Genomic DNA, 26,472 nt, shown 5'->3' with positions numbered 1-26,472 from the left:
CTTTTGCTAATTAATCACAAATAGAAAAGTTTAAAAGCAGAATGCACGATATAAGTCATTCAGATGGATATTTAATTCTATCTGCTATGAAAATAGCTGCTCAATTTCAGAACTTTTATTCAGACTTCTATAATAACTCTCAAGATAATCCTGATTCCATATTAGGTAACTTCCTCCTTAAGTGAACTTACTACCCTTATTACAATCGGACTTAAGTTTTCTTAATGCTCCTTTATGTATCAAAGAAGTTTGCAATGCCATTACATCTCTTAAAACCAAAAAAGCGCCAGGTCCTGATGGCATTCCCGCAGAATTAAAAAAAATGTTTCTGAACCAACTCTCCTGGCTCCCACTATCAATGTTTCAAAAATGTGCACATAATGCTTCTGTGGAAGGATCGCTTAAAGAAGCAACACTTATTGTCCTTCCTAAACCTGATATAAATCCTACACTGCTCCCTAATTATCACCCCATTACATTATAATAAGGATTGTAAAATGTATGCTAAACTTCTAGCCTATAGACTTACTTCAATTCTAGACCATATTAATCATCCTGACAAAATCTGGCTTACTGAAAGGTAGACTATCTTCACAAAATAGCCGGTTACTATGTCACACTAACTCTTCCCTTAAGAAATGTCAATGTTCCATAAGCTTATTAGCTTTAGATACTAAAAAAAAGCATTTGATAAGGTCAATTGGAAATTTTTATTTAGAATTATGCACAAATATTGTTTTCGTGATAAATGTACCTTAATGGTTAAAGCATTGTATTGTTTACCCACAGTAACTATTTTTGTTAAGGGCATTGCTTCATCCCCTTTTGCATTGTTTAGAAGCATTAGGCAAGGATGTCCTCTATCTTCTTTACTATTTATATTGGCAATTGAACCCCTTCTAACATTTATTTGTTCTTTTAGAGAAAACACAGGAATTACCATCAATAATATAGTACTTCAAATTTCTCGTATGCAGATGATGTACTGTTATATGGTAAAGACCCTTTGCATACTATTCCAGTTATATGGTTAAGCATTAGTACTTGGATCCACTTTAAATATTCACACAACTGAATTATTTCCTTTAAACATATTTTGTATTGCTGATATGTTACATGGCTCAGGCATTATTTGGAATACTGCTCTTAAGCATCTTGGAATTTATTTTTTAAATACAATAAAAATACAGTGGATTTCAATTGCAAAGAACTATTGACTAACAAATGGTCTTCCCTCAACCTATCTTGGTGGGGGAGAATTGAACCAATCAAAATGGTAATAGGTCCACAAGTGTTATATCTATTATTAATGGTGCCTTTACCCTATTCATTTACACCAACATTAATAAATCACTTGTTAAATGTATTTGAAATAGTAAGACCCGCGGATTAAATACAGACATTTAACAAGCTAAAAAAATAGGTTTTCGGTGTTCCAGATTTAAAAAAAATATCATTACTCCTTTTTCAGTTTTTCTCGGTTTTCAAATCCGGATTCCCATTTGGCACTCTCCTGGTTATGATTTGAGAGAATTATTGTTGCGCCATTCCCCCCACCGTCCATTCTTATTATGGATCATAAAAAAGCTAAGGGGCATATTGCCGAGGCGGCGATATGAAATTATCGCCGCTTTTGCGGCCATTTTCGGCCGAAAAGCGGCGATAATTTCATCGCCTTAGCAGCAGACACGCATCGCGTGTTTTGCTGATTTGGCGCCCCTTTCAACAACGCCCAGCTTTGTATCTCGAATGAGATGCAAAGTGGGCATTCCGTGCCAAAATAACTGGAGAAATGTCGCTAACCGACATTTCTCTAATTATCAAGCTGCCTGCTAACAATCAGAGCGTTGGGAAAAGTAGCGCTAACCACAGTTAACGCTACTTTCCTAAAACCTGCTTGTGACCGGACTTAGCCATGTAATCCAATGGGGGGTGGATTATATGGCTAAAATCACCCTGCCCTATCAGCAAGGTTTTGCTGGTTGCAGTGTGATTATCGCTGGATTTCCAGTGATAATCACACTGTTTTCCAGCTAACGTATGGATTCCTATTGCTTGGGAGATGAGCGTTGCTGATAGCACGCTATCTCCGCGATAGAATCCAGCGTTAGCCTGCGATAATTGTCCTCGCGCTAAAAGCACTGAGCAATAATTATCGCAGGACCTTGCTAATATGCCCCTAAGTTTTCTTCTCCAATTAACACTAGCAAACATGCCATATTTACTTTGAATGCAACATTTGGATATAGAAATATATTTTCGTAGAAGATATCTCTATAGAATAATACTTTTGATTAAATTGAATACTCCAATCTCTTGCTGGGAAAAATGGATTAATGTTGGTATAATTTATATCTCAGACATTTGCATTAGCAATATGTTTTTATCTTATGTCAGATTTACAATCTAAATATGTTTCCTTCTTTTGAATTTCATAAATGTTATATTGTCTACTGTGATTCTCAATTCCTATAATAGTTCTATACTATGTTCTCAGTATTCAGAAACGGAGATGCTCTTTGGTATACATAGACTCTCCGTAAACCCATGTTGCTTCTGAAATATATAAAAAATTAACCTATACAAACTATCAATGTATTTAAAGATGAGTGAAATCTGGAATCCCATCTTAAATATGAACTGTTCTCTGCAAATGTGGAAATAAATTTGGCTATGTAACATTTCACATTGGTTTCTGTCTTTTATATGCCAGATCAACACTTTTAAATTGAACAATTGCTACTGGGCTACTGTTAAACTATATATGGTTAACTAAACTGATCATCCTACTTGTTGGAATTGTGAAACTGAACCAGGCTCGTTAAAACAGTTGTATGACGGAACCCTGCATGCTTTTACACCCCATGCCTTTACTTCATAGTCACTACCCTGACTGCAAAGTTACCACACTTTACCACGCAAGTTGCTACAACAACTTGCCTTAAGACGGTGCTGAACTTTGGAATAGTATACATTATTATTCCAACTCCAGTCTACACAACAGTAGGGAAGGTGTTGGCCTTAACATGCAACACCAGTCCAACAAAGCGCCCCACCCTAAAGCAAGTCGTTATAACGACTTACGGTAAAGGAACTTGTGGTAACATCGCACTCGGGGTAGTGGCTGAATTGTAAAGGCAGGTAGTTATTCTGACTGCGGGGTAAAGGATGTTTCCCCGTTAGGACATATGTTAGTTGAATGTCCAGTGATCTCGAACTCCTGGTCAAATTTCTGGTGTAAAATCTCTCAAATCATTAATATCTATCAGCCCATTACATATGAAATTCTAATAGGTACATCTAATTTCGTACATGGATGAAAATTGTTAGATTTACTAATTTCTTCTGCTATAAAGCTATTTCTATTAAATAAAAATCTACAATTAATATAACTTCAACTGCTTGGTGGGACTGGATATTATATATGAGAAATGGGATTGAATTTTTGTTATGTAAGAGTAAAAAGCGTCTCGATCTCACAATATCAGTTTGGAAGACTTTGGATGTTTTTCTTAATTCTAGTTAATTGTTTAAAGTAAACTGGTTTGTATTAGATAGTATTCTATATGTAATCCTCTACTTGTTTTAGTTCCATTCATGAATTTTATGGCATGTTTGTATTGTGAAAATGTTTTTTAAGTATTAATTCAAATTTACACTATGAAGTATGACTATATTGCTGCTATGATTTGTATGTCTTCTTGTTGTTGTGCTACAAACCTCAATAAAATATTTTAAACCTCTGTGAGAGCTTGCAGCTATGTGTGGAAGGCACGCTAGACACAGGTGAGTAATGGTGCAATTACAAGGCAGCCACTGAAGAACTCAAATGGCTTTATGGACGCGAGTCCCAGGAGCTAGCTCCGTCAATAATTAAGTCACCTGACAGGCCTGGCAGGCCACAAATCTAAGTGTCACAATGTGAAGCTGCATTAAAGATAAAACATTTGGGGGGGGTGGTCACGCTATGCATGCAGTGAGATGCACGCCGAGCGAGCTCCGGCCAGCTGCTGCCTTACATGGTCTGAATCACAGCACAGGGGCACTACCTGCAGCTTTGCCCGGGCTAACTGGAAAACAGAGGGGCCCAGGAATCTTCCAGTCGTGCAGCGCGGAGCTGCAGATCTTGGCATTGGGGCCTGGGACTGATGCTTGCAGTCACCATCTTGGTCGCCCTGAGCCACGGTGAACGGGCCGCGGACAAGGGCTTTCTTCCTGAGACATCCGGATGCGCCACCTAGGGTGGAGGTGTGCATTTAGGCAGAGGAGCAGCCACTCGCGACCGGGACACAAGGGGCACTACCTCCATCTTGTCTATCCTCACAGCGAGAGCACATCTGTGCTGCAGTTTTCCCTGCAGGTCTTTCCACATGTTATCGGGCTTTGGAGGGCCCACGCCATCAAGACAGCAGGCACCAGGGGTGGTGTGACGCAATCAGAGGCTCTACACTGCCTGGCCATCCCTGGGGATCACCGCTCCTCATTTCTGGGAGTTCCTTCTGGGTGTGGACCCTGGACTTGCTCCACCAGCAAACTGACTTTCTCCCCTGCGGTGCATTGAGAAAGCACCTCCCGCTGTGGAACCAGTGCCTACTGCTCAGAGTCCCTCCCAGGTCGCGATATCCCTGTGTAGTGCCATACTGCCAGCGGAACACAAGTACTTGAGGTACTACCAGAACTTCATTGGTGGTGCTTGCTGGCTAGAGTGCATTGAAGCCCCCCCTGCTGATTTGGGGTGCGGGCTTGGAGTGACAGTGGCACTTTGAAGGATCTTCTCTGCGGTGGTTCTCTGTTGCGGCACATGTTTGACGCTCTGAGGGGAGCCCTTCTGTACTGTGCCACCCTTTGCTTCGGCTCCCTTGGGGATTTCGCCTAACGAGGTCCGTGGCACCTCCGAAATGTTTGAGATAAGTGACAGCTGGGGGAGGCACTGTGGCTGTTGGAATCCTACGAGAAGATAGCCTCTTTGCTTGCCTGCCTACATCTTTCCCCAACACGCTTTGTGGGAAGGAGATTGGAGGGGCTGTTGACGCAGTGAGTCATTGTCTTTAATTTCCAGCCTCGCTCTTTGTTTTGGGGTGCCCCCTGATTGCCCCAGTGGTTCTTCTCTATATTACAAACACTTTTGGCTCTACACCCAGGGGTGTGCAGGGCCACCTGTCCCGCTCTACAGTCCTAGATCTTCACTGTGAGTGTCATTGTCTGAAGGGTCATGCCAGGCACTAAAGCAGGGAAAGAAGTTACAGTGACTCTGAAAGATAAACCTGTAACGTCGTTGTGGAATTAACCTGTCCTGCAGCTTCCGTGACTATGGCATCTCCATCTAAAGGCTCTTCGGATCCCCTGACCGAATCCTTCATGGCAAATTTCCTGCAAAAGATCAAGTCGGAAATTGGATCCCTCAAATCTGAGATCCAAACATGTATCAAGGAACTCACAAAGGACATTACCGAAAATTGGGGAGAGGGGTGATGATCTTGAGAAGATTGCGGAAGCTTGCAAGGACCCCCTGTGGCAGTGACTAGCCCTCCTGGAAAAACAGCAGTTATCTTCAAATAATGCAAGAGAATTTTATAAAATAGGAGTAGACTTAACAACCTGCGCCTCTGAGGCGTACCTAAAGTCCTGAGAGGTACAGATTTTAAATACTTTTAATACTTGTAAAACTTTTCTTTGATGATTAATTGTGGGAAACTGTTTTAGGACCACTGGGGGGCCTGTTTAAAACTACGTACTGCAAGAATTGTTTGGAGCATTTCCTGGGGGCTTTTAACTTTTAAAATTCTACTTCTGCTGCTAAAACTTGTGTATTTGGAGTGTGCTATACTCCTTAGTTCTAACCAGACTCATTTGAGCCCAGACGGCCATCTTTGCTCGGCCACGTGCTGCTGGCGGTCAGCGCTCCAGTGTTTGCACGCCGTCCCATCATAACCTCTATTTAATGGCCCCAGATAGGACGCGCTGATGGCATGCCAAATGCGCGCCTAAGGCCAGCCCGTCTGCGCCCAACCGGGACCAGGGGCCATAACCCCTGCTCAATTTCTGTTTGCCCGGCTTACTTATTCCTCTAACCAACTTTTAGAGCTCTGCAACCGTCAGCACGCTGGCTGCGCGCAAATGCATTTTGATACTGCTGAGCATCTGCCGTACAGTTGCAATAAGTGCTGCTTGAGACTGGATTTTCAGCCCCAAAATGTTCAAAAGATCCTCAGTGACTCACCGCACTATACTAAAACTCGGGACTCTAGTAGTCCTAATTCCATTACCTCCATTTTTAGATTTTTTAATATGAATTGTCGTTCACCTCCTAATCACAGAGCAGACATATTTGATCTGTTGACTAGTACACGGCCAGATGCTATTTTCTTAACTGAAACCTGGCTTCATTGGGGTTCTGGACCTGATGTACCAGCTGAGTATTCCATTCTAAGATTTTAATAACCGGTATACATGTACATTTGTTAAATTAACCCTAATGGATGTGTTTTTCCAACTAGCCTTGACACCCCATTTCACCCTCCCAGGAGTGTTACTTTACCGTCCACCTGGGTCAGCTGCGTCACTGCCAGATCTAATTGCTCAATATTTGTTAAGAGCAGCTAATTTTACGATTGTGGGGGAGCTTAACCTTAATTTTGATGATCCTACATGCTGTTAGCACTGCTTTAATTACTGATCTTGCTGCCATGAATGTGTTGCTTCATAATAATGGTCCCACTCATGAGGCAGGCCATTTATTAGATCACATTTTTTCAACCCTTCTCAATGTATGCTGCTCCCCTGCTCTCCCTGTCCCTTTTAGTCGGTTTCAAGGTCACAAGAGATCTAAATAACTTCTCTACTTCTGCTGTGGGTAATAAGTTCAACTCTAGGAACTGGGGGAAATTAGACATTAATGGGCAAATGCATCAAAATTCGGTAAAACAAGTCCTTATTTGCGAAAAATAAGGAATAGCAAATAATGACTTGCATTCCGCGATGTATCGACAGATTCGGTATTTAATACCGAATCGCTAAAAATCTGTAAAATATACCGAAACCACGATAGCGAGAGTCCAAAATAAAGAATAGCAAGCACCGAATTGGTATTGCGATTTCGGTATTAGCGAATTCGCAAAGAAAGTTGCATTGGAAGCAGGTTGATGACATCACAACCAGGAAGTCTTCCAGCCCGTGTTTCATTCAGTGCCCTGAGGAGCTCAGAGGAGGAGGCAGAGCACAGGAGCTGAGGAGAGAAACACTGATACCACAAACCAGCAATACCACTGCATTCCAGGATGGAGAAGGATGCACCCCAAAACAAAGACACGCCCAGAAAGAGGAAGAGGAAGTTTTCAGACAAAGAACTTGAACTTCTGTTTGAGGGGGTGAGCAGAAAACATGACAGGCTGTTTGGCAAGCTGTCACTAAAGGTGCCTGAGGCGGTAAAGCGCAAGATATGGCGAGAGGGTGAATGCTGTTGGAGTAACGCACCACAGCATAGACCTGAAAAAGAGGTGGAATGACCTCAGGAAAAGGGCGAAGGAGAGGATTGCAGAAAGGGTGAAGGATGCAGTTGGCACAGGAGGGGGGACATCCAACGTCACACCCAACACAGCCATTGAGGACCTCGTTGAGGGTACCATTGAGCCTGAGGCAGTTGTGGAGGTCACCCAATTGGACACTTCCGGCGCTGCGGCAGAGAACAAGGTAAGATGCATGCCAGTGCCAATACGCAGCGTGTTGTCTACCCCTGCCCATCCCCCAGGCCAATCACAGTGCACAAGTTGTAGTGCCTAACGCATATACCCTCACCAAAGTGTTGCATCATGGGAGTTGTAATCACGTCATCCAAGTGTGCATGTATGATCTCCAATGTTAATGAAATGAGACCAGCAGCACAGGGCCAATAGTCTGTCCAAATAGGTCATTTATGTAGTCGAAAGTATGCAAAACATATGCATTTAGACAAAATAATAACAATGCACTGTTTCACACACAGATGCATCACCCCTGGACTCCGATGACAGCGGATGCCTCATAATCTCAAACCCCGGCAGGGACCAATGCAGAGACTCCGCAGGGACGTCATCCCACAACACCATCACCACCACCACCACCACCACCACCACCATCACGGACAACACCACCAAGCTGCAGGGCGAATGTCCCCTCCCTGCAGGTGATGGCGACGGAGCAGAGCCCAGTAGCCACAAATGTTCCACGGCAGCCAATTGTCACTTTGCCAGCTCAAACACCAGCACGTGTCCGAGTCCGACAGCGGGGCAGGCCCCTGGGAAGACCTGCAGAGTGATCAGAAGAGCCTACACACGGCTACAGTGTGGTTGAGTCACGGATGCTGCGTGTTCAGCGCCTGCAGGGGAGACACATGGGTGCAATTAACATAGACATGGCAATTTTGGCTAGCAAAATGGGCACGATGACAGACGCTGTGCGTGAAGTGTTTACAGCCGTTGCTGAGGGTAACAGACATAAAACTGTGCCTACAGGAGCTCACCCGTGCCATCATAGCAGGGCAACAGAGCGAGCGCAGGAGGCATTGCCAGAACTTGCTCCGTTCCAATGACTCCATTAGAGCCATCATGAAGCTCTGCAACAGCACAGCTGTACTGTCGCGGAGATCTGTGTCACTTCAGGTCGACCTGGGCCATTACTGTGGTGATGTGGCAAAGGCCTTGGGCCAAGTGACCACTGCGTTGGAGCATCCACAGTCTGGGACTTTTAGTGCCAGTAGTTTGGGAGTGAGGCTGCATCAAGCGTCAGCAGTGTCTCTGTGCCGGAGGCCAGTGATAGGAGGCGCAGCTCCACAGCCACTGACGCACATCATGGTGATGTGGAGGAGTAACGCAACAGGAGCCTGGGGGTATGTGGGAGGAGCAAATAGCCATGTTCCATAGGGTCCTTGGCCATGGTGATGTAACCATGGGCCACCTACATTACTTCAAGATACTCCTGTGATGACAACGGATATGTATCCTTACCTATGTTTTGACTCTGCATCATGTAGAAGTATCATTAATATTCACCTGACATGTGCTCATGTGCATTAAACATTTGCACCCCAGATTATGTTGTGATGGCTCATTCTTACCTGTCTCTGAAGTGATGTGTGATGTATTTCCGCCTCCTTTGACCTTCAGATGTGTTAGGCATGTGTGCCTGTTGGTGTTGGGGGGTTGCTGTGCACGAAAGTTATGTGTCCACCTCCTATTGGTAGCCCCCTTCTTATGGCAATGTTGTGCAGCATGGAACACACCGCTAGTATCCGGCAGCAGGTCACCGGGTCATACTGCAAGGCACCTCCTGTCTTGTGTAGGATCCGGAAGCGACTCTTGAGGATGCCAACGGTTCACTCTGCCACATTCCTGGTACTGATATGTGCTGCGTTGTAGCGCTGCTCTTGAGGTGTTGCTGGGTTGAGGTAGGGAGTGAGTAGATATTCACGCAAGGCGTAGGCGCCGTCACCTGTAGGGTGGGTAGCAAAGGGTTAGCGGCATGAGTTCAATTACATATGTGAGGATGGAGTTAATGATGAGGCATAAGTATGTACCTAGTAGGTGTCCCACTCCAAGTTCACCGTTGAGCAGACGCCTGTGGATGCCACTGTCGGAATATGTATGCGTTGTGTGTGCTTCCAGGAAATTGTGCTACAATGTCCATTATGATGTGCTTGGCATTGCACACGACCTGCACGTTAATGGAGAGATAGGACTTCCGGTTGCGGAATATGTATTCCTTGGCTGAGGGGGAACAGATGGGGACATGCGTGCTGTCAACGCATCCTATCACATGGGGAAATTGTGCCAACTAGTAGAAGTTGTGTTTGGTGCGGTTCAACTGCATTGGGGTTGTGGGGAAGGTGATGTGGGTATGAATCATTGTCAGCATGGCATCTAGGAATTTGCGGAAGAAGCGTGAAAGTGCGCTTTGCGACACGCCTCAGGCTACTGCTACAACCCCCAGGAAACTTCCAGACGCCAGCAGGTGCAGGCTGCATAGGACCTGGACGTGGGCAGGGATGGCGTTGATCCTACGGGTATGGTGCTGCAGTAGTGGTTCCAGGTCAGCAATGAGGTGCATAATCATTGCCCGATTCAGTCTATACTTGTCATAGATTAGTTCCTCTGTCTGGCCCAGCAATGTGATGGGCACCCTGAAAACCCTCTCCTGGATCCTCCTCCTGCGCTGTGCAGCAGCATTGATTCTCATTCTCCTAGCAAGCACGTAGAGGGCAGCCATTTTGTAAGACATTCAGGGTCTCCAGAGGCATATTTGAAGGGTTTCTGATTGTATCCACCTGTCTGTATTTTTTTTTTTTCCTCCCATCAACTTTACCTCCTGGTTGAGATTTCCCTTATTTTGCTCATGCTAAATAACGATTTGGTTAATTTTTGTTATTTGCGATTTTTGGTACATATCGTAGCGACTTTTTAATAGCGATTCGGTATTTCCGGGGGCTGATTTCATTCTCGGTATTACCGATTCGCTTATTTGCGATTCGGTAATTTACCGCAGGGGTTATTTTGTGATAATTTTTTCGGATTTGGGGTTGATGCATTGGGATTTCAGGTTTTGCATTCGGTAACCGCCTGTTTTACCGATTCCTTATTTTACCGGGAGCTATTTTGTTTGCTGCATCTGCCAGTAAGTTTTTTAACGCTCTTTTAACTAATACTATCCCCACTATTGATCAGGTCTCCATGACCGATCTGGAGTCGATTAATAATTGGATTTCTAGTTCAGTGGAAACCTGCCTCCCCCTTTCTACTCAGAAGGTAAAAAACCATCGCCCTCCTGCCCCGTGGTTTTCACAATGCCTTAATACAGAAAAATGTAAATGCAAAGTGCTGGAAAGGCGCTGGAGGAAGGACTATGCGTCTGAGTCTAAAACTGCTTATAAACAAGCAATTATAAATTATTATTCCCTCTGTAATACTGCCCTGGCAGCTTACGTGAGCTCTACCAATGCCCAAAACTGCTCGAAAATCCTTTTTAAATTGGTGAAGGAACTCTCCGGAGCTGGTACCCAAGATCCCCCTCCTACTCTCATGGAATCCCAATGTGAGGATCTTGCACCTTTTTAAAAAAAAATAAAGTAGATAATTTACTCTGCTTTAAATTTCTCACACTTGAATATTATACAGCTAGCTTCTGTTGCTCCCTTACCTTCTAAGTTCGACCCTTGGCCGAAGGTTGTACAGGAAAATGGCTTAAATAATTTAGAGTATTGGCTCCCGCTTGATTCTATCTCTTTTAGTCAGATTCTCTGCAGCTTGAAATCTGGGTCTCCTTTAGACCTGCTCCCTGTCACTGTGCTGCAAGAAATCGAGCCACCAGCCATGAAATTGATCATGGGGCTACTAAATGCTTCCCTGCAAGAAGCAGTGATTCCACCTGAGTGGAAACACGCTATGATTTTTCCATTGTTGAAGAAAGCAAGTGCTGGCCCAACACAGCCATCTAATTTTCGTCCCATCTCTTTGCTTCCTTTTTTAAAAAAATGTTGGAAAAACATGTGAACCAACAATTGAATCAGTATGTTGAGTCCCTTGAGCTTTTTCATCCCTCTGTCAGGTTTTCAGAAAGGTTTTTCGACTTAAACCACGCTCCTAGGAGTGACTGAGATGCTGCGTAGTCAGTTAGATGCAGGTGACACCATGGCACTCATACTATTAGATCTGAGTGCCGCCTTTGCTACTGTTTCTCATACTGTACTATTGAAAGCGTTAATATCTATTGGTGTGGCTGGGGTCGCCCTCAGATGGCTGGAGGACTTCTTGGAGAACCGCACATATTGGGTCTTTTCCTTGGCTGCAACATCCAAAATCCACATGTCCCCTTACGGGGTACCACAGGGCTCTATTCTTAGCCCCTTATTATATAATGTATATGTGAAACTGTTGGCTGACATCACTACTGAATAAGGGTTGGCAATTTGTTCGTATGCTGACAACACCCAAATAATTTTTTCTCTTTCTGCTAAAGGAGTGTCTAAGATGATGCTTCCCCCCCCAGGCACTCGACAGGGCGCACCGAGTAGCAGTACCCCCTGGAATCTCTGGACTAATTCCTTACATACTAACCAGGGTTCACTTCTTCACAGAGAAGGAGGAAATCTAAAAGGCAGCACGCAACAAATAAGAGCTGTCCTATAAGGTAATCACCATCCAGCTCTTCCAATCCGTGAACCGGGTAGTCTATATCAATGGGGACATCCTTTTGCTCTTCTCTTCAACTGGGAGACCAAACGTCGAATTCTATGCTCTCTCCAAAAAGCTACTCCGCTGCTCCACCTCCCGGCCTCCTGTGCACCAACGAGTCCTTCACGTTTGCGCCCCTGGACATGAAAGCCGCAGTGGGCCAGAGTGCTCAGACCGCGCCGACCACCTAAGCATGGGGAATGGTCCTCCTCCCAAACCAAGCAGGACATTATCCATCATCTCCATTCCATGGATGGCGAGATGTCCCCCCCTCACCCCCCCTTTCCCAAGCAAAGGAAAACTGAAGGTTCTTCTGTGCTAGAAGGTTTGACTTAACTTTATTCTTAGCGCTCCCCGCTTGGACAGCGATGGGTTCTCATATGCAACAATCGTTTTCCTTTTGCCTTGGCTACAGCGTGGCAGCGGAGCCGGTGTCTCCCATCTGGCAGTTGTGATCTGTTTCACGAGACTCTCCTCCACCTCCTATTTCTAAGAGAGTGACATCTCTGGAATGTATTGTGCTATTGAGCATAGCCTGTTTTTCGACTGGAATAGGACTTGTGGGCCATGTTGGCCTTTATTGATTTTTGAAGTTCTGCTCTATTTTTCTTCATCCTTCTTCTTCCCTTTTCTTGTTCTTGGAGGGAAGGAGGGCTATTGCATTGGGACTATGCTGATCTCTCACTGTTGGCTACTGCACTGTGTAATGGACCTGCCTCACTTATTGCTGGGTTTTGGAGGCATCCCTGCGTTGTCTTCTCTACCTGGTGGTTTGCTGAGGGAGGACGGAGAGCCTTGGGCTCTGAATTGGTATTGCAACACTCGATGGTGGATGGGTGTACAAGGTATTTCTTATGGCCACCGTACCCTGTCTAATGATCCTCTCTCTTAATGTGAAGGGTCTCAATGTCCCTAACAAGTGCTGTCAGATCTGGTGCTACTTGTTGCAACAGAACCCATACATTATCTTCCTGCAGGAGACACCTCCTGAGGTAGGATGCACACCGCATGGCTCACCCCAAATACCCCCTTCAGTGTTGGGCATCTGCGCCTACGAAAACTGCTGGGGTGGCTATTCTCTGCAGGGCAGGCATTCGTCAGGGAGCTGCGCAAGCGATACGAGGCAAGGAGGGTAGATTTCTCGAACTAGTGGTCCGGGTTGGAGTACAGACGCTTACACTCTAACATTTATGCTCCCAACCAAGCACCGGATTTTTTGTCAGAGACCTCCTCCTGGAACAGTTACGTAAAATGCCCATCAGCTTATACCTGGGGGTGATTTAAACCTGGTGTGGGATGCGGAGCTGGATCGGAGTGCTAGTACATTTCAGGGGGCTGTGGTCATGTCCGCTTCTTTAAAGAAAATGTTTACTGATCTGGGTCTATTGGATGTCTGGCGTATCACTCCCCTGATACACAAGATTATTCATACTACTCGCATGTTCATTGCTCCTATTCCCGCATGGATTATTTGTTTGTCTCTCATAACCTGGTATGCAATGTTTTATCTGCTTCTATGTCAGACATCTCCATTTCAGATCATGCACACTTGGAACTGCTGTTGCACAAACGCGCACACCACTTGAGACACCCACCCCGCTGTCAACTTCCCCCTCACGTCCTACGCAATCCAGTAGATGTAGCTGAACTCCGTAAAGCTATTGTGTCATATATCTGATAGACATCTACTCGCAGATTCCTTAACTTAGAATATTCCCAGGCGTCAGACTGGATCCGGAAAACTTTCTGCAGCAGCCAGGGCAACGCCACACTGCTCCGCCCTGACTTCGTCCGCAGACGTGATGTCAGCGGAGCCATATATATGCCCACCAGGTGCCCTGACAGTTTTCTTCTTTTCTGCGTCCCAATGCAGATCCTGAAAAACCAGTGGTTCCTTGGCCTGTTTTTTGGGCTTTCTTGACACCTTCGGTATCACAGAACAGTGTGTGATGTCTTCGGGCTTTAAGGCATGTGAGAACTCTGTGTGCCAGATGTCTGTCACGGACCCGCACGCCATATGTATGTGGTGCCTGGGAGTACACCATGACTCCAAAGAGTGCAACGCCTATCAACAAATGAAACTGAAGAACTTACAGCAGCGTCAAATGAAATTGCTGGCCGTGTGGCTGTCCGGCCCTGCACCTTCCCGCCGCGGTTCTCGCTCTCCGGATCAGGCCCGTTCCCGAGGTCGTTCCCGCGGACTTCGTTCAGAGCTGGGTAAGCACAAACTTAAGTCGCGGAGGTCATCCTCCCATAGGCATGATGCTGGGGCCTGCTCCTCTCGCTCTTAGCCAGACACGGGCGCCCAGCAGTCGTCTCCTCCATACCCTCCTTTCTCAGGAGTTCGAGCGACGCTGGCCCTAATGGAGGCTTATTCAAAGGCCCTCCATTCATTCTTTGGGTCACCCCCTCGATCTAGTGCGGCTTCAGGTTCCACAGAGGTGGAAGGCATTCATGTCTGTTCCTTCCCAGCAGATTTGTTCTCGGCACCGGCTGCGTGCATTGACCCCGGTTCTGGAGTCGATGCGACGCTGACAGGACACGGCCCGGAGGGCCCTCCCAGTTGTCTGTCCAGCCCACCCGTTCAGTCACCACATAGCCCTGTGTGGCTTCCTGCGCTGACGTCCGATGAGGCACCAAGTTTGACGCCGTGTCAATGACTTTCCTCCCTATATTGTGGTTGGATTGCTGTCGGACAGCGCCCAGGCAGAGTCCCCTCTGGAGGTCATCAACGTCGATACGACGCCATCTTGCAGTCGTTCGATGCCGGAGCCTACACCTCCGCTCTTGAAAGATGTTGACCTTCCTCAGGACTCCATGTGCCCCAGGTCGTTTTGTTGCCCCTTGGTGCAGGTACCTAGCGTTTCGTGGTCTTCTGACCAACCTCAGGCTCCTCCACTTTTACCCTCTAGTGGAGAGGTTAGTCTACAACCGTCTCCTACCAATGGTTTATTGTCACCCTCAAAATCACAACTGAGGCTACTGCAGCTTTCCCACTGGCTATTCACAGGGCAGCAGCTACTCTTCGATTTCAGCCCCCTGTGGTTTCCCTACCTTCTGCTCCTTTACTGAATCTTCTCCACATGGAGCCTTATGAGGTGGAGCCTTTGCTGCCCCTTGGGGGGGGTCTTTGTTTGACATCCTGCTTGGCACCTGGGCAAGGCCCTCCTGTTGATCGGGCCATTGCTCACCGACATCGTCTGGCCTCAGATGATCCTCTCTGCCTTTCCCTTCACCGTAGGGCTCAGTCTGGTTAATCAGATGGCTTTTGACTTGCAGCCTTTCTCAGCTTTGCCGTTGTTACCTCCCACCAGGGATTCTAAGTGGTTGGAGACATGTGGTTGCCAGCTTTTTGCCTCTGCCACTACGGGCATCCGTGCATTAAGCACGTCTTGCATGTTCGCATGTGCTTCCTTTGCTCTTTGGGACTTAGTCGAGCTGCTTCTTCCTTCTCTTCCAGAAGGGCCACAAGCAAATTTATCGCCTTCCTATTAATGGCAGGGGAATGGCACAATTTTCCCTTCGATCATCTGTTGTTGCAGCTGACGCCCTGTCCCCGTGTCATGCCAGGGAAAAGCCGCTGTAAGGCACTCTTCTTAGTGTTGGCGCAAACTGGGAGTGCACCCTGGTATGATTGCCATCATAGGGTTTTTTCGTTCTTTCTTCCGCTTCTGCGGTGCTGGTTCTACACTCCCCTTAATGGGTTGGGTAATAGTTTCTCCTACTTCAACCCTCACTGGGCTTGTCTTTGAAGGTGGCGTCTTCACCATGTATGTCTCTGCTGTACATTGCCTTGTGCCCTCGATTTTTGGGCACTTTCACAACGTGAGTTTTACCTCTTTCCCTGCTGCTTTCCGCACAGGTGTTTTCAACACTTCTATTTTGGCTTCCTGCTGTAACACTCAAAAAGGGAGTGGTCTCTTCAGGATACTCACTTTTTGGGTCCCTGGGGCATTAGGTTGTTCCTGGCTGTTACCAATATCGCTTCGTCCCCTCATCTGCCTAGATCTGTGGCTCCTACCAGGCGAGGGGCTGATGTTCCTTGCAAGTCCGGACATTGTCCTGTCCAATTCTGCTTCCACATGCCTGTTGGTACTTTTCGTGTACCCTAGTCTTTATTGTGTTACACATCATTATTGCGCATATATCTTCTTACTCTATATCTGCTCTGTGCTCTTCATGCAGCAGAGTTGCTCAGGCATCGTTCATTCTTTGCCCCATCTGCTCAGACCACGAGCTCTTGTATGGGTGTCCAGCTTGCCTGATACCCCTTTTTGCCGGTTGCAATCCTGCACATGCGTCTTTCGCATCTAGGCTGCTCACGCTACCCTACTCTGTCTTTAGCAATAACAGCAAGCCCCCCCACCCCCCTGAAAGTTCGATCTGCTCTGGTGATGTTAAATCCAGTGGGGAGTGCTTGTTTCAGATTTGGGTCAGACGTTGCATCGGCCCAGGTTTCTGTTACAAAAACTAAGTCAAGCTTATGGCTCTCTATCATCTCCGCCATTTTGATGTTATGTTTGGTTAGCGAGCGTGCATTAGGTAACATGGCTTTTGTTTCCTTGACGGTAGGCGGCTGTACTGGTTTTGTTAGTCACCGCTGCTTGATTTTTTTTTAAAGCAGAATTGCAGCCTACAGTTCTCGCACTCTTTAGGCTCCTTCCGAGGGTCTAGTCTGGGGCAGCGCGGAGTTACATGCCCGAGCTCCATTTTACTAGCTCCTCTCGGGTGTAGGTAATAGGTTCAGTGTGGCGGGGGCAGGAGTTCTGGCCTTAGGCTTTTGGCACGCCTGAAGCAGCTGTGCGTGCTCTGTACCATCTGGTCTTAAGCGTCCTTCACACTAAGGCTCGGAGGCTTTGGAACGGAATCGGGGGAGGCGGACGCTCTGGGTTCTGCCGGAGAGGAAGGAGGTGGTCCAATCCAGAGCCTTGTCCCTGAGGCGTGGAGGCGTACATGTAGTGTGCTGTGGCAGACGGTGTCGAAAGTGGCAGAGAGGTCCAGGAGGATGAGTGCTGCGGTCTCGCCGTTGTCCAGCAGGGGCGCTGATGGTGGAGGTGATGAGGGTAGTCTCGGTGCTGTGGTTGCTGCGAAACCCTGACTGGGATTCTGTTTTCTTCGAGGTATCGGGTTAGCTGTCTGACTGTTTTCTGGATGACCTTGGCCGGGAAGGGGAGCAGAGAGATGGGCCGGAAGTTCTCGGTCTCTTGGGTCTGCCTTAGGTTTTTTGAGTAGGGCGTTGATCTCAGCGTGTTTCCAGATCTCTGGGAAGGTCGCGGTCTCGAGGGAGAGATTGATGTTGCGCAGGTGGGGGTGCGATGGAGCTGCTTGCTCTGTAGAACATGTGGTGCGGCAACGGGTCTGATGGAGAGCCGGAGTGGATTGAGCGCATACTCTTGATGGTGTCATCGATGCTCATGCTGGACCAGGCTAGCAGGGGGCCGTAGTCGATGGTGTACGGAGGGTCTGTTGTGTTGCTGTCTCGGTGTTGAAGTTGTCGTGGATGTCTGCTATCTTGCGGTGGAAGAAGGTGGCGAGGGAGTCGCACAGGGCATGCGACAGCGGGATGTCGTTGGTGTTGGAGCTGGGGTTGGAGAGTTCCTTAACGATGTTAAAGAGCTCCTTGCTATTGTGGGCGTTGTTGTTGAGGCGGTCTTTGAAGGAGGTCCTCTTGGCCGCCCTGATGAGGTGGTGGTGGTTGCGGATGGCATCCTTGTGTGCTGTGTGGCAGTCCGGAGTTTGTTCACTGTGCCATTTCTTCTCTAGTTTCCAGCAGGCTTGCTTGGAGGCTAGGAGTTCTGGGGTGAACCAGCCCTCTTGCTGGTTTCTCTGTGGGGGGTTTCTTCAGCGGTGCGAGGGTGTTGGCGCAGTCCTCGATCCAGCATCTGAGGCTGTGGGCAGTGTCGTCTGTGTTGGAGGGTTCGGTGGGCGGGCTGAGAGCGAGGTTTGCGTGTAGTTGGTCTTGGGTGATTTTGCTCCAGCAGCGGCGGGGGATCTGTTTGGTGCGGTGGTGTGTGGTGGGTTTCTGGAAGGTGAAGTTGATGCAGTGGTGGTCGGTCCAGAGGAGTTCGGTGGTGTGGCTGATGGAGACGTACGGGCTTGAGGAGAAGACTGGGTCGAGTGTGTGGCCGGGGAGTGGGTGGGCATTGTGACGATTTGCTTCAGTCCGAGGTTGGCAAGGTTATCGATCAGGGTTGTGGAGTTGTTGTTGTTCTCTAGTTGAAAGTTCAGGTCTCTGAGGAGGATGTAGTCGGTGGCGGTCAGGGCGTGCGTTCTGATCAAGTCGGCGATGTTGTCGCTGAACTGGGGGTGGGGTTCGGGGGGGTCGGTAGACAAGGGTGCCTCCTAGGGTGGCATTAGGGTCTGTGTGGATCTGGAAATGCATGTTTTCGGAGGTGCTGAGCGCGTTGTCGCTGCTAGTTGAGACCCTGATGCTGTTCTTGTGAACGATGGCGATTCCTCCTCCGACTCAGTTGGTGCGGTCTGTGGGTGATCTTGTAGCCGTCTGGGATGGCTATGGCGATGTCTGGTGCGGAGGAGTTATTAAACCAGGTCTCTGTCAGGAAGGCGACGTCCGTGGATGTTGTGTCGAGCAGGTCCCAGAGTTCGAAGGCATGCTTGTGTGCGGAGCGGGTGTTCAGTAGTATGCATAGGAGGTGGTTGGGGTCTTTCTTTGCGGGTGGTTTGTCTGCTCTGAGGCTGGTGTAGCTGCAGTTCCGGCAGGTGAAGAGGTCATGTGTGCATTTCAGGGCGCCTTCAAGCAGGTGTCTGGAGTTGAGAGCGTGCAGAGTGCTGGCGTCGTAGTGGCGGCGGTCGTCGTGGCGAGTGTGGGGGTCAGGGGTTCTGGTGCTAAGCGTGGTCCGGGGTCAGACGGGCTCGCCTTAAGCTTGCCAGTGGTGGGGCCGCGCAGCAGCTGGCATATATGGGGAGGTGGGAGGGAGGAGCAGCTGGGAGGCGGGAGGCGGGGGTAGCAAATGGGCAGTCAGGAGGGCGGGGCCGCAGGGGACGCAGCAGCAAGGGCGGTGAGGGACAACGAAGGTAACAGGAGGAAAAGTGGCACAAAATCGAGGACACTTAGCAACACTTGGAGATCAAAACTGGTAAAAAGCAGCTAGCAGCGCTGCCGACTCACAGCAGCCTGCCGCGTCCGCCTTCACAGATGCTAGTGGTCCCTCCACTTCTATGGCCCCAGCTGAAATTGTACTTCTCCCAAGCTGGGTAAAGAACCCACACTGGGTTCCTCATTTCGCCCCATTGCACTCCAGAACACTGACCTAAAGCTTTCCACCAAAATTCTGGCAGAACGTCTAGATCCCCATTTGCCATGGCTTATTGAGCCCAACCAGGTTGGCTTTATCCGGCACTGACAGGGCGCTGATAATGTAGGACGAATAGCGCACTTGGTAGGGAAGGCCCACCACTGGGATATACCTGCCTGCTTGTTGTGACTTGATGCTGAGAAAGCATTTGACCGAGTGGATTGGGATTTCCTATGGGCTGTCCTACGGAAGATAGGGCTGGGGTCTATGATGGTTTCTAGGATCATGGTGCCGTACACCTCCCCACAAACCCAGGTGCGGGTCAATGGTCAACTTACGGGTCCTATACACATCCATAGGGGTACCACACAGGGCTGCCCTTTATCCCTTCTATCATTCGTACTTGTTATTGAACCTCTCGCCATACTGATCCGTCAATCAAAAGACATCAGTGGCATCATTCATTGAGGAGTAGAACACAAAATAGCCCTTTTCGCAGATGACCTCCTTATTACATTATCAAAACCACATACTTCTCTGACGGCACTTCATACCCTACTGTAATCTTTCAAAGCTGCCTCAGGCCTTAAAATCAATCATGTGAAATCCTGGGCCTCAAACCTTACAATTCTTGTAACTGAGATCCCTGTGCTTTCAGTCCCTTGTTCAATACCAATGGGCTCCTCATTCCATTAGATACCTTGGACTCAATCTAACCTCCAGTCTCTGTATGTGGTCGCTAGCAAACTGGTAGGAATGTAAAATGGCAATCATTGAAGATTTTGCGAACCTGGAAATGCATGCCTATATCGTGGCTGGGACGTCGAACGCGGTTAAAATGTTGGTGTCGACAAAAATATTATACTTATTCTAAACATTGCCCATTCCTTTACCACAAAGCCAAATCCAGTAACTTTAACGTGAACTTACCACCATTATCTGGGGGGTAGGAGGTCGCATTTTTCCAATAAATTACTCATGTTACCATGGGACAGGGGGAGGCGGGTGTGTCCTAGCCTGCTGGAATATTACTGGGCCTTGCACATCTCAGAACGGGTTGTGCGGGAGAGTGAGAACTTGGTTCCACATGGATAGGGCTGTGGCATGCCGGCTGCTGTGGGATCTTGCCTGGCTCTCATGGCCATACCCACAAAAACCGTATTGGATATATAGGACAAGCTTGCACTCACCTCCTTTTATCACCCAACACCCCCATTGCTTGCAACCCACACTTTACACCTGCCCTGCAGCCCCTTTCTTTTCTGGCCTAGTCGGAAGGACTGTCGAATACTCTGGGATATTTTCATGGTAAACACTTTCCAATCTTTTGATCCATGCAAAAGGGAATTTCACCTTTCTGAGGGTGCGAGATTACAATATCTCGGTCTTCGGCACTGGGTGCAGGCATCATCCGCTGTTCAGGGAGCCACTCGTCCTTTCACTCCTTTTGAACTGCTGGACCGTTTTTATGACGTATCAAGAGGACTGATATCTTGCACGTACTAAGTGCTTCAAGAGGCCCCCCGGATCACTCCACATACCTACCAGTTGCAATGGCAATCCAGTAGTCTTAAACAATGGGAACAATTATGGCCTGACATACCAAGTGTCTTCTGTAGCATGCCTGAGAGAGAAACTGCGTACAAAGTTACGACACAATGGTATTACACTCCCCAAAGGCAAAACAAAATATTCCCTAATTATTTTCCCATCCGTTGGCATTGCGCAACCGCAATCAGGGATTTTCTTCACATTTGGTGGCACTGCCCGCTGCTGGCCACCTACTGGAAGGAGATTCTCAGTCACATTAAGATGGTGATTGGCTACACCATACCTGAAGCCCTAACTGCACTTATCCTGGGACTCAAACCTGTCAATCTCCTTGCTATGACACATACGGATTGGCGCTTAATCTAGCACATGCTTGGTGCAGCCAAACAGACAATAGCTGTGTACTGGAAGAAGGCTGAGGCGCCCCAGTGATTGTGTGGTTCACCAGCTAGTGGCATATCATGGCAATGGAACTTCGCATGGCTTCATCTTTCTAAGCACTACATTTACAAACACCTGGCAACCATTGATAGACTACTTCTACACAATCGAACACGCCAACCTCCAGCCCCCAAAGCTTCAGGCCTTACACCTCTTCGAGGATAACATACGGACTTTGGGGGATGATCAGAGATGGCGCTTAATTTACTTCTCACATTGCACAGACACGACTTTCCATGGGTCCTCCTTCCCCTTTTGCTCTCCCTTCTACAGGGGTTCTCCTTTTTTAGGGGGACATTTGCTTCTTCTGCTTCTCTCCTATATTGTTTTTTCCTTTTTGTTACACCACTTAGCCTCTTTACGCATGTTTAATGTTTTAAATCCTGTATGATCTTTCCACATGTTAAGGATGTGAGACATGCAACTGTTCCGTATCACTGTTCTAAATATACCCCTTGGATCCCAATGCTGTGCTCTTTGGGAATGTGGATTTGTTTTTGCCTTCGCTCTTCCTATTTCCCTCCCTCCCTTTTTAGGTTTTGCCTTAGCCATGCGTACGAAGTACGCATGCGCTAGCAAAACCTCTTGATTTCTATCTGGGGTGATGACCCGCCTCTGCCTATCATTGGCTAGCTCCATAAATGGAGGCTAGCCATTGGGAGGCAGAGGCTGTCAATCGCGCTTTCTCTCAAACGCCATTCGGGGGCGTTTCTGGTGCTTTTTTTAAGCCCCGCCCCTTTGTCCCGGGCCGCGCTGCGATTGGCTGCCGGCCCGGGACACCCCCGTGACGTCAGCCAATCACAGCACAGTCAGTGAGAGGCCCGTTCCTTGCTATCAGTGCATATAAGTCTACAGTCAGTCAGAGGCCTGTTTCTTGCTATCAGTGCATATAAGTCTACAGTCAGTCAGAGGCCTGTTTCTTGCTCTCAGTGCACATATGTCTATAGTCCGTGTCCGTGAGAGACCTGTTTCTTGCTATCAGTGCACACGTTTCTACGGTCAGGCAGATGCCTCTCTCTTGCAGTCAGTGCACATACGTCTACAGCCAGTGAGAGGCCCTCTCTTCCGGTCAGCGCACATATTTCTGCAGTCAGTGAAAGGCCCGTTTCTTGCTGTCAGTGCGCAAGGTTCTACGGTCAGACAGAGGCCTCTCTCTTGCTGTCAGTGAATGGTTTAGACCGTGAGAGAAGCTTCTTTTTCTGTCAGTGTACGGATTTGAAAGGCCAATGACAGGTCCTGTCTTTGCTGCCCTGTGAGTTCAGAGGCCACATGTTGAAAGTGACCGGTGCTTTCAGGCACCCAACTCCACATATTGTAAGTGAAGCCTCTTACTGTCCCAGCTGGGCTAAGCATAATTAAAAAGAAAACTACAGAGCTCCGTAAAGCAGTTAAAGCGCTCCTCCTGCAAAGCACACAGAAGGCGCTAAACCTTGCAATGAAGACCACTGTTTTCCTTTTAAACTTTTTTGCATATTTATATGTGCTACTGCATCCGAGAGCGGAGATCGCGGCATTGGCACAAGATCACACAATGCGGGCCAGTGCACATGCCGGATTAGTCCCAGGCTATGACTTTACAGGTGCATAGCGCTTGCTGACTAAGCCCTGGGAGCAGGCCGCCGTCCCACGAGCACCTGCGCTCTGTTTGCTCTTTTGTGGCTGAGAGGAGGAGGAGGTGCTGTGGTGTCGCCTCGCTCCAGGCTTCCCGTGCGGTTCCTGCTCCGGCATCGAACATGCTTTAGCGGTGGATGAGCAGCGACAATCCTGATTGGCAGCAGAATGATGGGTAGGGGGTGCTGGGCAATGGGCAGCCGACTTCTCTAAGCCAGGCCTATGCCGAGAGATGTGTGGCGGCCAGGCTAGTAGTACTGAAGCAAGGATGCCAGGGGCCCTGATGCAAGCAACGAGGACGGCCCCTGCCCCCGTCGACTGCTGTTGGGGTGGTAAACTACAGGAATTATCAGGAATCTATGGACACATCAGGGCTGTGAGCACCGGTGCCACTGCGCCTGCTGCACCCATTATAGCCACGCCCCTGCACGCTGGGCGCAGCCATGAATCTGAGGGGGGTAGGGGGAGGTGAGGGGTCTTCTCGAGCTTTATTTTCACAACCTTTTCAACATCAAACACCCGCCTCATTAAAGCAACGCCTGGCAATGCACGTATACAGGCAGTGCCGGTGGTACTTTTCAATATAATTAAAAAGGCAGGGGAGTAGTTGCTCAATTCTGACGTCATGAGTTTGAAATCCGGCAAAGCCAAATCGGTTTCTCATGCTTCCGAATGGATAAATCATGCTACATTGTATTAGGGGATACACACTGGTAATTTACAGTGCTTAGAAACGGAATTGCGGTATTAAACGGTAGATGAAGATAACAGGTTATAATGCCTCAAACAGAATTCACTGAAAATGTGCAATCGGATATTGGAAGCTGTTAAGACCCAGCTCACAGCACAAGGTGTGCGCCACAGAGGTCTGTGCAGGCTTAAAGGTACCGGTCCAAATTGGGACATTGCTGGCTCGGCTTCCAGATCGAAAATATATGTGCCTTTCAGTTGAATAATGAAACCTGATTGCCTTCTGCACAGCGACACCTGTGAGTTTTTGAAATCCCCTCAATAAATCGTCGATACCGTTGTAATGGTGGGGGCCAGCTCTGTGTAGCAGCTGCGACCCGGTGGCAAGCGTTTTATCATCACAACTGGCCACAGTAATCCGTAAAAGGAGTGGCGACCTTTCTGTAACTAGAGGCCCCACCCTGCATTTGGAGAGCCCACCAGAACGTCACAAACCAGTCCGTCGAGAGTCCAGCTTTCCTAAGCCGATAATGGAAAGGGGGCAAGTGTGCAAAATACAGAGGCAGACGCTTATACCCCGTAATTTACAGTGGCATTTACTTTGCCTCCGCCTACCAGACAACACGTGTCTTCTCTGAGGCTAAACAACTGCTAGCGCAGTCGCATGGGACGCTTTGGTATTCACAGGGCTGGACTACTGCCCCGAGTGCTTTTAACTCACGAGACAGATCAGCAGGTCGAAGTTCAGATCTGCAAGTCGAAGTACAGATCAGCAGGTCGAAGGTCTCTAGGAATCCCCAGAAACAAAAATGTAAAAAGTTTCTCTTCAAAAGCAGGTCTGTCTAAGGGGAAACAAAATATTCAGAGGAATATTGTCGGCTGTGATTGCTAGGGCACGTTTACTTACATACTGGCTTTATTCTCTTCCCAACCCACCTTCATGACCGACGGTCACCCAGCCACTTCAAGTGCAACTGTGTGTACGCCATCATGAAGCTAGCAGAGTGCAAGCGTTGGGTGGCCGTCACAGTGTGCAACAATTAAAAGTAAAAAAACACGCACTTTTATTAGTAATATGCATCCGCTAAATACGTTTTAAAAAGACAGTATGAACCACAGGCAATGTCTCTGGTAAGCATGTTGAGGTCCAGTGAGGGGGGTTCATACAAACGTTGCTGGATTGGATGTTCAAGCTTCCTCTACTCCACGGAAGGCTAATATTACAAGTGGCTGTTATGGAGAACAGACGGAGGTCTTCAAGTGAAATACAGCTATGCTGCACCATGCTTTACTGGTCCCTGTTCAGAAGCCCTCAAGCGAAAGGGAAACATTGTGAAAGAGGTCAGGGTCCCAAACGTGTTGTTGCATCATGGGCGGAAAACATAACTTGCCGGACTGGAATGAATATTCGACAGCTTGCAGATTAAAACGGTACCCAGCCTGCCTCGAGGAAGAGGGTTTTGCAACACTTCCTCGGCACATGGCCCTAGGGGGCTCTGTGTGTGTGTGTGTGTAGGGGGGGGGGGGGGGGCTCTGTGGGTGTGTGTGGGGGGGGCTCTGTGTATGTGTGGGGGCTCTGTGTGGGTGTGGCATTTGCGAGAGATTAAGCTATTGGGATTGTAAATGACAATGCCATTTATTTATCTGTTTTCAAAACCAACACATAAATAAAAATGTAGTCATTTAAAATGCCAATAGCTCTAACTTTTGCAAAGGCGAAACCGTTGCATTGTAAATGCTTGTTTCTTTTTTTGGTAGTATTTTTCCTTCTTTCTTTCCTCTATGCCTGTTGCTGTACTTGTTTTAATTTGTAATTTCAATAAAATCTATTTGGAAAAAAAAGATACAACTTTTACGCTGGAATAGCTATGGCAATACCAATTGATTAACAATGCCTTAAATTAACAGTGCGTATTGAACTCTAACAAAAACCCATTAATCTTGGTAATATATATAATTAAAATGAAACTTTCTAAACAATGATATGGACCTTAGCACTGTAGACAATGAACTAACCAAATCGAAGCAGTTGAAAGGAATCAGATACTCAACTGACTGCCAACAGGAAGATGGAGGAAGGGCAGGCAGTATGTTCAGAGGCTATATGTAACACTTGGTAGTCCAGCACCTAAGCCTGCTTGGTATTGTAGTTTCAGTTTTAGTGAATTACTGTTTTTATAAGCTGACTACTATTGAATTACGTGGCAAGAAACACAGCATAATATGAGCCTCTGGTCTTGACATAAAATCCAAATCTGCTTCACTCCACTGTGATTTTGCACTCCATTTTGGTACTTCGCATCTTCACACATTATTCATGCTTTGCATGATATACACATTGCAGCACTCTTCTTGTTTTGGTCTCCATGAGCAATGATGTCATCACCACATTACACTATGTAAATTTGATGCCAGCAGATATTGCCACAGTGTTGCACAAAAATGAGTAAATTTTGGCTAAACATTTCACATTAATTCATTTCTCATTTCAGATAAAGGACTTCTTCTTCTTTCTCTTTCTGATGGCTGTTTGGATGGGGTCATTTGGGGTATCTAAGCAAGCGATCCTTGTACAAAATGAGGAACGGTTGGACTGGATCTTTCGAAGTGTGATATATGAGCCTTACCTCATACTCTTTGGGCAACTTCCTACCGATGTGGACAGTAAGGAACCATTTTCTTTTTGTCACATGCCATATTTCTTTCTAGTTAAACTTCTGTAT

At 47.5% G+C, this 26,472-nt stretch overlaps 1 protein-coding gene across 3 annotated transcripts in view; it reads left to right on the top strand.

The window, feature by feature from the left end:
* Window positions 1-26,472, top strand: part of LOC144773609 (transient receptor potential cation channel subfamily M member 2-like) — a 1,291,174-nt gene that overhangs the window by 713,679 nt on the left and 551,023 nt on the right. For all 3 annotated transcript variants that reach the window (XM_078658751.1, XM_078658750.1, XM_078658752.1), the window contains one exon: window positions 26,242-26,413. In XM_078658751.1, the coding sequence (XP_078514877.1) occupies window positions 26,242-26,413 (172 nt within the window). The remainder of the gene's footprint in view (window positions 1-26,241; window positions 26,414-26,472) is intronic.

Source organism: Lissotriton helveticus, chromosome 8 (assembly GCF_964261635.1).
Source record: "Lissotriton helveticus chromosome 8, aLisHel1.1, whole genome shotgun sequence".
Lineage (NCBI taxonomy): Eukaryota > Metazoa > Chordata > Amphibia > Caudata > Salamandridae > Lissotriton > Lissotriton helveticus.
This window is presented reverse-complemented; position numbering and strand designations above follow the sequence as displayed.